The sequence below is a fragment of the Podarcis erhardii genome (genome assembly GCF_964252035.2).
Source record: "Podarcis erhardii genome assembly, chromosome: 15".
Lineage (NCBI taxonomy): Eukaryota > Metazoa > Chordata > Lepidosauria > Squamata > Lacertidae > Podarcis > Podarcis erhardii.
Window position 1 is genome coordinate 3845453 of NC_138505.1, and position 12576 is coordinate 3858028.

Here is a 12576-nt window from a genome sequence, read left to right on the forward strand (position 1 = left end):
CCTGAGGGAACGACGCTCGCTTAACTGCCAAAAAAGGCGCTCGGTCGCTCGTTTGTCTCTTTGCTCTAAAATAAAACAGTAATAAATAAGAATGTTGTTGTTGTTATTGTTGTTAGTACCCGCCCGTCTGACTGGGTTTCACAAGCACGACACGATTTCCCCGCATGTAGGCCCCGCGGCGATCCCCGCCCTCGATTGGTTTTCCCTCCCGGCGAAGCCGCCTGCTTGGCGGGGGAGAGGGAGCAGGCCGCGGCGGGAGAAAGAAGAGAGGGAGGAGGAGGAGGAGGAGGAGCAGCAAGCCTTCCCGTCCTCCTCCTCCTCCTCCTCTTCCCCTCTCGCGGGCTCCGCCAGGCGGCCTCCTCCCCCTCCGCCAGCTCCGCCAGCTCGGACATGGAGAGCTTCCTGGGAGGCCGCAAAGCCGCCCTTCAGGTACCCGCCTCGCCATATAGAGACGTAAAAATATAGGCTGCTTTTAAAAGGGACGCTCTCATGAGAGGAAATTGTGTCACCCTGGGCAGGGATGTGTGTCTGGGGGCGGAGCTGTAAATATGATGCACACCTCATATTTACAGCATCATCATAATCATTATTATTATTATTATTATTATTATTATTATTTATTATTATTTGTACCCCGCCCATCTGGCTGGGTTTCCCCAGCCACTCTGGGCAGCTTCCAACAAAGATGAAAGATACACTAAAATGTCACACATTAAAAACTTCCCTGAACAAGGCTGCCTTCAGATGTCAGGTAGATGTTTAAACAAAATAAAAAAATTCCTTCCAGTAGCACCTTAAAGACCAACTAAGTCAGTTCTAGGTATGAGCTTTCGTGTGCATGCACACTTCAGAGGCTGCTGAATTGCAACTTATTACCAAACTTAAAACCATGGAGAGACCTGGTCTGAACAAAGACCTTGGATTCTTATCTCATTATACATGACAAAGCCATTTTTCACCTTTTCACCCCTTGCTTTTTCCTGTAAGACCTATTGCAGTCGTCAAGAGTCGTCAACAGGCTCATCACAGCTATCTGCCAATCACCCATTCCCACCACCCTTCTGAGTAATACCCCTCCCCACCTTCTCACTATATAGAAGGGTCTGGGGACTTCTGTTTCAGCGTATCTGAAGAAGTGTGCATGCACACGAAAGCTCATACCTAGAACCAACTTAGTTGGTCTTTAAGGTGCTACTGGAAGGAATTTTTTTATTTTGTTTTGACTATGGCAGACCAACACGGCTACCTATCTGTAGGTAGATGTTTATCGCTTTGACATCTGATGGGAGGGCATTATATATATATATATATATATGAGAGAAAGAGATTATTATTATTACAATTTATTGCCTGCCCAACAATTGAAACACAATAGTAAAAAGTGTTTGAAACAGCTTAAAATTACAGAAACAAGGTGGGTCCTAAAAAGAGATTCATGCTTACATACATACATACATACATCCCCCCCATATTTGTGTGCATATACATTTTCCCTATTATTATATTACTGAATAGGGTTGCTATATTTCAAAAAGTGAAAACCTGGACCTTATTATTATTATTACTATTTGGCCCAAAGTTGTTGAGCTATGTCTATATCTGATATGTATATATCTCTTTCTTGGGTAGAGTCGTCATAGCAACCCATAGTCCTCTTTTGTGTCCCTGTTTTGCTCTTCAAAATATGGCAACCCTGTTTTTCCGCACTGACTGGCAGCAGCAGCAGCAGCTTTCCAGGGTTATGCCAATGTGGGGTTGAGCCTGGGACTGTCAGCACGCACTCTGAACCCCTGAGCTACGGAGGTCTTTTGGACAGCGGATCCATATATGTCTGTACAGTTGTGATAGGAATTTTATGGTCTTCGATATATGGTAATGTTCATAAGTGTAGCAACCAAGCGCGTTCATAGATCAGCACAGGAAGACCGACCTGGAACCATTTTGATTCCTCCTAAAGTGAGCAAATGTCTTCTCTGCAAGGTCAAAGTGGGAAACCTCCCCATTGTCTCTTTCTTCACAAATCCTGTCTTAAGGGCACATTTAAGATATGAATAGGGTGTGAGCCTGTGACCTGGCCCAGGAACTAAGTATTTATCATTACAAAAGACTGGCCAGGCTACCCGTTGTTGTTTTTTAGTTGTTTAGTCGTGTCCGCCTCTTTGTGACCCCCTGGACCAGAGCACACCAGGCACTCCTGTCTTCCACTGCCTCCCGCAGTTTGGTCAAACTCATGCTGGTCGCTTCGAGAACACTGTCCCACCATCTCGTCCTCCGTCGTCCCCTTCTCCTTACGCCCTCCATCTTTCCCAACATCAGGGTCTTTTCCAGGGAGTCTTCTCTTCTCATGAGGCGGCCAAAGTCTTGGAGCCTCAGCTTCAGGATCTGTCCTTCCAGTGAGCACTCAGGGCTGATTTCCTTAAGAATGCATCAGTTTGATCTTCTTGCAGTCCATGGGACTCTCAAGAGTCTCCTCCAGCACCAGAATTCAAAAGCATCAATTCTTCGGCGGTCAGCCTTCTTTATGGTCCAGCTTTCACTTCCATACATCACTACTGGGAAAACCGTAGCTTTTACTATACGGACCTTTGTTGGCCAGGCTACCCAGGCAATCCAATCAAGTAACCTGCCAGACAGGAGATAAACAACGACAGAAGAAAAACAACATTCAAATTTCTGTTTTAGACCACCTTTTCTGTGATGTATGTATGATGTTTCTGGGGGTGGTCTTGATCTACAGGGTGGCAATTTCAAAAGTCTTTATAAGGCCTTGCACACCATTATTCTGGGTTCCTCCTCCTCTCCTGCGGGTGAGGGGAGCGCCCTGTTGCAACAGTTCAATAAAGATCAAGCTTACTAGCTGCTTTGCTTCTCAATATTCTCTGGTTGGCCTCTGTTATCTTCTCATACCAATAGGGAACCTATGTAAGGACTCTATATGGGCTCTTGGATACCCCATAAGGGAAAAGGGCAGTTTTTGTTTACAACACAGTCGTGCATTGGAAGTCGAAAGGAATCCGTTCCGGAAGTCCATTCGACTTCCAAAACGTTCGGAAACGAAAGCGCGGCTTCTGATTGGCCCCGGAAACAATGCCGACAGCTGAAACAGATGTTCGGCTTCCGAAAAACCTTTGCAAACCGGAACACTTCCGGGTTTGCTGCGTTCAGGAGTCAATTTGTTCGTCAGCTAAGCCGTTCGGGAACCAAGGTACCTCTGTATCTGAGGAGTAAACCCTACACAAATCCGTAGTGGGGTCCCTAAGATGGTTGGATGGTGCCTTTTATGCATCCTCCCAGTAACTCCTGCAGCCCAGCTGGTGCCAAATATTTTGCTCTGCTTTGCTTTGGACCACCGATATGTAACAAAGGAAATCCTCTGTGTTGCAACACAGACAACTCTAAACACATGGCTAATAATGGTCTAACAAAATATTTGTAACACGTATTATTTCAACAATTCTTAAACAGAAAACATGTTACATTATCGCCAGCTGATGAAGAGTTACTATCAAAACAGTTCATCATCCGGAAAAACTGCTCTATGTTTGGAGCGTCCATTACTGCACGGTTACAGGATTGTGACTGTTGAAAGGATTACAGTCATACCTCAGGTTACAGCCACTTCAGGTTACGTTTTTTCAGGTTACGCACCCGCCAAAGCCCAGAAGTACCAGAATGGCTTGTTTCTGGGTTTCGGCGGTCACACATGTGCAGAAGCGCTAAATTGTGCTTTGCGCATGCGCAGAGGTGCCAAATCGCAACCCGCGCGTGCACAGACGTGCCGCTGCAGGTTGCGAACGCTGCGGGTTGCGAATATGCACATTCGCAACCCGAGCATCCACTGGATTTGCCTCTTTGATACTGATTGATTGCATTCTCTAATTTTGTTGATGCAAAATTGATTGATTTTCATTATTTGTGACTCCATTACATATTTTCTGTTTAAGAATTGTGAAATAATACGTGTGACAAATATTTTGTTAGAACATTATTAACCTTGTGTTGCCTGTGATTGTTTAGAGTTTCATTTGGACCACAGCAGCGAGGCCGAGAGCGGGGTCTTGTTATCTGGGCAACCTAGGACTTCCAGACCCGCTGCCCAAGCTTGCGCCCAGGGGAGGTCGCTTCAGTGCTGCCAATGCAGCGGTTTGACCTTGCACCCCCAGAGGGGCACTCCATTGTCTCTCGAGACAGACGGGTGCCAACAACAAGAAGTCCACCCAAAGAGGATGGCCCTTTGCTAAGAACAGTTCAAGTTACTTTCCGCGTCTGCAAAGGGAGTTTGCTGTTGAGACGAAGAGCGGTTCTTTGCCCGAGCGTAAGGTGAGGCTCCAACCACGTGCTCTGCACCGCGTTCTTCAAAGCGACGATTCGGTTCCGGGGAGGATTGAACCGGCCTGTGGTGGCTTTCAGAAAGCCGACAGATGTTCTAGGATTCTCCACCATGAAGCAGCCTAGTAATTGGGAGAAGGGGTTAGAAAAGGAAAACACGAAAAAGTTGTTGGGCTGAGGGTTGTTGTTGTTTAAACTCAGAGGGTCCAAAAAAAGAGAAACGGGTGTTTTGTAAGTGTTTATAAAACTTGTTTTTCTGGAACGAACAATGAGAGGATTGTTTAAGGAGGCCCCAATCTGGTGCCCTCCAGATGTGCTGGGGTTGGAGTCACGCAACATCTGGAGGGCACCAAGTTGCTGAAAGCCGGTTTGAGGACAAATAAAATTTGTTTGAGGTTTAATTAAGCCTGCTCGTCAGACAGGGATTAGACAAATTGGTGGGGGGATCAGTCCGTTGGTGGCTTTGTCTCTGGCCACCTCGCAACCCTCCCCACCCCTTAAGCATATGTGGAACCTCAGGCCAAGCAGATGAATGCGGCCCCCAAGCCTCTTTAACCGGCCCTCAGGACTCTCCTCAGGCCACACCCCTCACCAGCCCTGCTCCACCCCTCCCTTGAGTGTTCCCGCCTGGCTGGAATGTGTCCTTGAACTCTGCTCATGCCTCTTGCTTGCCAGATGGAGGTCTCTGCGCATGTAGAATCTTCTTGACTTGTGTTTGGAAGGCAGCCAAATTTACAGAAGAGTCATGTTGCATTGCTGCACTCTCTTATTTTCTGGCCCCCAGAAGGTTCTCAGTGAGAGGATGCGGCCCTCAGCCTGAAAAAGGACTGCCTGCCCTGATATACGGAAAGGCGGTACAGTATCTAAAATTGATCCAGTTAGATGGAACTTCCAGCTTCAAAGGCAGTCTATCATTAATTACTGGATGCCCAAGACAAATGGCAGGATCCGCCATGTCCTGCTGGTGAGCAAGAAAGCTTAACCGTGTCAGCCCTCCGTCTGAACCACCACTGGGGATTCTTCTTACATTCACAGTTTCATGAAAGTTCAGACCTGGAAGCATCTTTCCTACGAGGAAATCGAAGAAGAAAAAATCCTAGGCATCTGAATCCATCTTTTTTTTTTAAAAAAAGATGCTCTGTTGGGGGGGAGAATGAGAGTGTTTCTGAGCACATGCAAAGTGCCTTGCCAAACCTGTCATATAACCACAGTACCTGGGGTTGGGACATTGCCTCGAGCTCATGTTCGGGATGAAATCTGGGGTGAGCGGCACCTCTGTTTCCTTTTGGCAACCACTGTTTTATTTGCAGTTGCCAAAATGATTTATCTGCCCCACCCCTTTGTTGGTTTGTGTAAGAAAAAAGCCATCTGCGCTGGGCGCATTGTCAAAGCGTGGCATCTGAGTGCTTACAATCTCCTCTTCTGTATAGTTTATTGTGTGTATCTTCCTTTCCCCCCATTTTTAAAACATGAATCATTCTTCTCTCGTGATTGTTGAATGCAGTCACAGCACCGCAACCGGCTAGGCTAGCAAAGCGTAGAGCAGGCATAGGCAAACTCGGCCCTCCAGATGTTTTGGGACTACAACTCCCATCATCCCTGACCACTGGTCCTGTTCACTAGGGGTGATGGGAGTTGTAGTCCCAAAACAGCTGGAGGGCCGAGTTTGCCTATGCCTGGCGTAGAGAAAAAAGTAGCCAAGGGTGTGTACGCATCATAAAGCCCATTTGAAGGCCATGACTTCTCCCAGAGAATCATGGGAACTGTAGTTTGGTAAGGGATGGCCATCAGTGACTATGAGCCCAGTTGCTGGGAACCCCAAGGAAGGGAGAGTTGCTCTTGCGCTAGAATCCTGTTTGCTGGCACCTGGCTGGCTTCTGTGAGATCAGGATGCTGGCCTGATCAGCAGCCTCTTCTTATGCTCTTAAGTTGGTGGTTATTATTACTGCCTCCTGTGGCAGGGAGTTCCATAGTTTCACTGCGCTGCGTGAAGAAATTCTCCCTTTTTATCTGCCTGGAATCTTCTACCGTTCAGTTTCATTGGGTGTTTTGAGACAGGGAGAAAAACATCTCTCCACGCCTTGCATAAATTTGCAAAGCTTCTACCGTGTCACCTGTAATAAACATAAATCTGCCCTTATTCCCTTAGGGGGGACACAAGAATCCTTTGCAGGTTCTCCATCGGTTGGAGAAAATAACAGAGGCCAACCAGAGAATATTGAAGAGCAAAGCAGCTAGTAAGCCTGATCTTTATTGAACTGTTGCAACAGGGTGCTCCCCTCTCACGCAGGAAAGGAGGAGGACCCCGAACCAAGGTGTGCCCGCCCTTATATAGATATTTTAAATTGCCAGCCCTGGAGCCCAAGACCACCCCAGAAGCATCATACATACATCACAGAAGGGGTGAAGCTCAAGACCCCCCCCCCAGATACATCATACTTACATCACAGAAGAGGCGGTCTACAACAGAAATCTGAGTGCGTTGTTTACCTCCTGTTTGGCAGATTACCTGTTAATGGTGACTTGATCAGATACCCTGGGGAGCCTGGCCAGTCTTTTGTAATGATAAATACTTAGTTCCTAAGCCAGGTCACAGGCTCACCCTTTTCATACACAGACATACCCTTAAGACAGGATTTGTGAAGGAAAAGACAATGGGGAGGCTTTTCCATTTTCCTTCGACCTTGCGGAGAAATCACTTGGTCAGTTTGGGAACCAAAATGGCTTCATGGCTGTTTTCGAGTGCTGCTTCAGACATGTGGTTTATATATTTATGTATGTGTTTGCTTGGTACATATATGAACATTTATTATATATATAAGACCTTAAATTTTTTATTTCATGCCTCTCTGTCGCCTTTTCTCTAAGCGGAAAAGTCCTCCCTTTGCACTCTCTCTGAATCTTGAGCAAACGCTGTCTCGCTTTGCTGAAGCAGAGCTTTCTCGCTTCCCCACCAGGATCTGTCCAAACCCACAGATAGGGTGATAAATCACCTCGTGTCCTGAATCAGCAGACTTGCTGCCCCATCAGCAGATATCTGATTGCCGCTGTTTGCAGTGCACCCTCGTTTTATATAAATTCAATAAATAATAATAATAATTTTCAGACCTGTCTCCCTTAGCCTGACAAACTTTAATAGAGGGAGTTTGTGTCTATGGAAATTTCCTTCCTTTTCTTTAGCTAGAGAGGTTGCTTTCAATGGGAAAATATGTATGTTTGTGGTTGATTTTGGTTTCTCTCAAGTTTTTCGTTTTTTTTTCCAATCTTAAGCTCAGGTCTCCACATTTATATGTCAGTTTGCAATTAAAAAAAGAAGCCTTCAGAAAAGAATATTCAGTACTTCAGTAATAATAAATGGTTTTGCCTAAGAGACACATGCTTGCCATTTTGCCTAAGACACACGTTTTTGCAAAGACGTGTTCCCGTTTCTCGAACTTGGGTCTCCAGCTGTTGATGGACTACAGCTTCCATCATCCCTAGCTAGCAGGACCGGTGGTCAGGGATGATGGGGGGTGTAGTCCAACGACAGCTGGGGACCCAAGTTCGAGAAATGCCATGGAACAGGCATCCAAAACACACTCACAAATTAGAACGGGCATCTAAAACGAGCTGCTTAGCCCCAAATTCCTGCATTTATCTCACTGATACACATTCTCTGGGTGCATTTCTGTGAACATGACTTGGCTGAAGCACTGCATTGCAAAACCCAGAGAGCTGTTGCTACTATTTTTAACCCTGTTAGTGGTTTGTGAGTGTTATTAAATCACCAGGACTACCCAAGTGATCTTTCCACGCTTCCTTTTTTCTTCTTCTCGTGGTGGGGGCAGAGGAAAAGTTACAGACAAGAGACACTAGGTATCTGAACCCATCATCCACCACAACGGCTGCACCCCAGCGTTCGAAATTCACCAGGCGCCTTTTGCTACTGACGCTGGTCCAAATGCAACTACAGTCATACCTCGGGTTACAGCCGCTTCAGGTTGCGTTTTTTCGGGTTGCGGACCGCCGAAACCCGGAAGTACCGGAACGGATTACTTCCAGGTTTTGGCGGTCGCACATGCACAGAAGCGCTAAATTGTGCTTTGCGTATGCACAGAAGTGCTGAATCGCAACCCGCATGTGAGCAGACGTGGCTTGCAAACGCTGCAGGTTGCGAACGCGCATCCTGCATTGATCACGTTTGCAACGCGAGCGTCCACTGTACGTGGAGATTTCTGGGCGCTAGGTTGGCAACCGCAGTTTAAAAACCTCTGCCTTAGTCCACGGTGCGCCTAACTTATGGTATATATCTGAGTTTCTAACCCAGCTGCACCAGAATCTGATGTGGCTGTACCTCTGAATTCAAGGTGCGAGCAGTGGGGAAAGAGGGGGCCGTGTTCCTCGCACCCTTCCTTCAGGCTTTTTGGAGGCATCCGATTGGCCGTGGTGAGACATAAGATGCTGAACTTGTTGTTGTTGTTTAGTCATTTAGTCGTGTCCGCCTCTTCGTGACCCCCTGGACCAGAGCACGCCAGGCCCTCCTGTCTTCCACTGCCTCCCGCAGTTTGGTCAAACTCATGCTGGTAGCTTCGAGAACACTGTCCCACCATCTCGTCCTCCGTCGTCCCCTTCTCCTTGTGCCCTCCATCTTTCCCAGCATCAGAGTCTTTTCCACAGAGTCTTCTCTTCTTATGAGGTGGCCAAAGTCTTGGCGCCTCAGCTTCAGGATCTGTCCTTCCAGTGAACACTCAGGGCTGGTTTTCTTCAGAATGGAGAGGTTGGATCTTGCAGTCCATGGGACTCTCAAGAGTCTCTTCCAGCACCAGAATTCAAAAGCATCCATTCTTCAGTGATCAGCTTTTATGGTCCAGCTCTCACTTCCATACATCACTACAGTGGTACCTCAGGTTAAGTACTTATTTCATTCCAGACGTCCATTCCTAGCCTGAAACTGTTCTTAACCTGAAGCACCACTTTAGCTAATGGGGTCTCCTGCTGCTGCTGTGCCACCAGAGCATGATTTCTGTTCTCATCCTGAAGCAAAGTTCTTAACCCAAGGTAATATTTCTGGGTTAGCGGAGTCTGTAACCTGAAGCATATGTAACCTGAAGCGTATGTAACCCGAGGTACCACTGTACTGGGAAAACCATAGCTTTAACAATACAGACCTTTGTCGGCAAGGTGATGTTTCTACATCAGCCTATATGGGCTGCAATAATGCTGGACTAATGTGCTTTGAGAGAGAGATCGGCTTCTAAAAGGGCACCCGCTTCTCCAAGGCCCTCGAGCAATGTTCTACACAAAGTGCTGATGCCTATCTCTCCTGTTTGATTTCTTTTTTAAAAAAACCACTCTCTCCCTCCTCGATTTTAATTTCCCTTTTTGCATCTCAACCATCTGCAGCTGTTTTCTCTGCCTCCACCTTTGCCACAGCCACAGCTTTCAAGGCTGCTCCTGGGAGGAAATCAGTTTACCTTGGGCCAGCTTATCTCTTGGAGTGCTTTAGCAAATGGGCCGTGTTGCGTTTCGCAGTAGCCAGGAAACGGCACCTGGTGCCTCTTAGGTTGTGCAGATGAGAGAAACCTTTCAAGGTCTCCCCAGCGGCCAGGAAAATGGGCTTAAACCGGGAAAGCTTCAGCAAAGCGCTTGCCTGCTTCTTGGCAGCTTCTCACCCCAAAATGCACCTCACAGCGGCCTTGTGTGTATTTGTGGTTGCACCTTGCAATTGGATCCAAACCTTATATTCAGAGAAGCACATGGTATAGGCTTCCATTGCGATACAGTCTCCTCGGAAGATAAAGAAGGCGAATTGCCTCATTTACTTTTATTATTTATTGCATTGATATTTCACCTTTTTCTCCAAGGATTTATCAGATACCTTAAAATGAGGCTGCATTTTAAATTGCATTTTAACCTGTATTTTAAATTGGTTTTTTTCTCCCCCCCCCCGCCCCCTTCTATTATGTTTTTACTGTGATTTTATTGGTGTTAGCCGCCCTGAGCCTGGCTCTGGCCGGGGAGGGCGAGGTATAAATAAAATTTATTATTATTTATAATTATTAAGGAGCTCAAGGTGGCTGACGTGCTTCTCCCTCTCCTCACTGAACCCCACAACAACTGTGAAGTGGGTTAGGCTGAGAGGGATAGTACCATATTTTTCGCTCTATAAGACGCACCAGACCACAAGAGGCACCTAGTTTTTGGAGGAGGAAAACAAGGGGGAAAAAAATTCTGAATCTCAGAAGCCAGAACAGCAAGAGGGATCGCTGCGCAGTGAAAGCAGTGATTCCTCTTGCTGTTCTGCCTTCTGGGATAGCTGCGCAGCCTGCATTCGCTCCATAAGACGCACACACATTTCCCCTTACTTTTTAGGAGGGGAAAAAGTGAGTCTTATAAAGCAAAAAATACAGTAATTGGCTCACATCTGGCTTCAGGGCTGAGTGGGGGGACTGGAACTCTGGTCTCCCAGGTCCTAGTCTGACACGCTAACCCCTACACTACACGGATGAACTTCCTTTCAGTTTGTTCCCCTTTCCCCGCCTTAACTTAAGAGTGTAAGGTGCTTCGTGGCAGAGACTGGTTTGTGTTGGTGGTATTCCCATCTCTTATTTTAGACTCCGCTCTTCAGCAGGAAAGCGTCCCAGAGCAGTAAGCAAGACAGCGACCGCCTTCAGATTTGACCATCTTAAAAGGCGTAACATGAAAGGAAAACAAGGATGGGAAAGGAGGAGGAAAACACAAAGACTCGGGCACTGGGGTGCCGGTAGCAACCGCAACGCACAAATGTAGATCTATGTAAATAATAAACGATAAATAATGCTTGCACAATTGGCAAAAGGTTTTGCGTTTGTAATAGGGGGGTGTCCGTGTCAGAGTTGTGACCCTTTTACAAATTATCGGTGGGGGCAGGAAGGGAAGGAATATGCTTAGGCAGAGAGAGAAAGAGACTAAGGAAAAATAATCCTGGGAACTGTAGCGCACTCCTCACAAAGGTGCAGCGCCCACCAATCTTACCAAACTACAGTTCCCAGGATTCTTTTGAGAGGTGTGTGTTTTCAATGCCTGGTGTGATTGCGGCCTTAACCCCTGAGTTTTCACAACCGAGTGGGAGATTTTAACCCTGCCCTCGCTAACGGGAGATCGACCCTTGTCCCAGCACCCAGCGCTGAAAGGCTACAACTTTCGTTGTAGGTCCTCAAGAACAGCCCCCTTTGCCCCCGAAACCACAGGCGCTCTCGTCCTCCAGAAACCATCTTCCTTCCGAGGAGCAGGCCTGTGGCTACACAGGCTTCTCTGGGCGTAAGTACAGCGCTGGCTGGCAAATGGTAAACCCAGGTCTCTCGTTCCTGGGCTCGATCCATAAGGCACCCGTTCGTCTCCATTTGCAAAATGTGTAGACGTAGGAAGCAGCCTTGAGTTGGACCCTTCTTCCATCTAGCTCAGGCTTGTCTGCACGGACTGGCAGCATCTCTCCAGGGTTTCAGGCAGGAGTCTCCCAGCCCTACCTGGGAATGGATCTTCTCCAGGGAAAGCAGTTGCTCAACCTCTGCGTTTCCTCTCCCATTTCCCCTTTGTTTTTATTTGGTAGGATCACGTCCGGAGGAACCAGGAGGTCCACGTGGTGATGGGGAATGAGGCCTGTGACCTGGACTCCATGGTGTCCGCTTTGGCCCTCGCTTACTTCTTTGCAAAGGTCGGTCTTTCGCTTCCACCCTTTGGAGCAATTTCCCTTTGCCCCTTTGAAGAGCCCTCTTTGCTGCCTTTCTACGGTTGGTTCCGCAGTTCTGCGTTTGCCTGCGAGGCTGGCGTGGAGCGACGAGGTCATCGCCATGTGGCAGCTCTGGGCTCAGAGTGCTCTGAACTGGATTTGGTGTGGATTGTATAAGAAAAGACTGAGAACGGGGAGGGACGTTGCCCCTCAGCCGCTCAACATTTTCTTTCTTCCTTTTTAAATTTTTTTTTTTTAAATCATTTTATTGAACATGTAACAAGACGAACAGAATATTCCAGCAATTCAACAAAAGGAAAAGTAAATACAGTGGTACGCGGGTTACAGACCCTTCAGGTCACAGACGCTACAGGTTACAGATTCTGCTAACCCAGAAATTTTACCTTGGGTTAAGAACTTTGCTTCAGGATGAAAACAGAAATTGCACGGCAGCAGCGTGGTGGCAGTGGGAGGCCTCATTAGCTAAAGTGGTGCTTCAGGTTAAGAACAGTTTCAGGTTAAGAACGGACCTCCAGAACGAATTAAGTACTTAACCTGAG

General features: G+C 47.2%; 1 protein-coding gene across 2 annotated transcripts in view; it reads left to right on the forward strand.

The window, feature by feature from the left end:
- The first annotated feature begins 285 nt into the window (after nt 1-285).
- The window catches only part of PRUNE1 (prune exopolyphosphatase 1), a 30967-nt gene continuing 18676 nt past the window's right edge, over nt 286-12576 (forward strand). The window contains exons 1-3 of one of the 2 annotated variants that reach the window (XM_081841093.1): nt 310-429; nt 11500-11607; nt 11897-12001. In XM_081841093.1, the coding sequence (XP_081697219.1) occupies nt 391-429; nt 11500-11607; nt 11897-12001 (252 nt within the window). In that variant the 5' untranslated portion in view covers nt 310-390. Of the gene's footprint in view, nt 430-11499; nt 11608-11896; nt 12002-12576 lie in introns of both variants that reach the window. The other variant, XM_081841094.1, reaches the window with a different exon arrangement.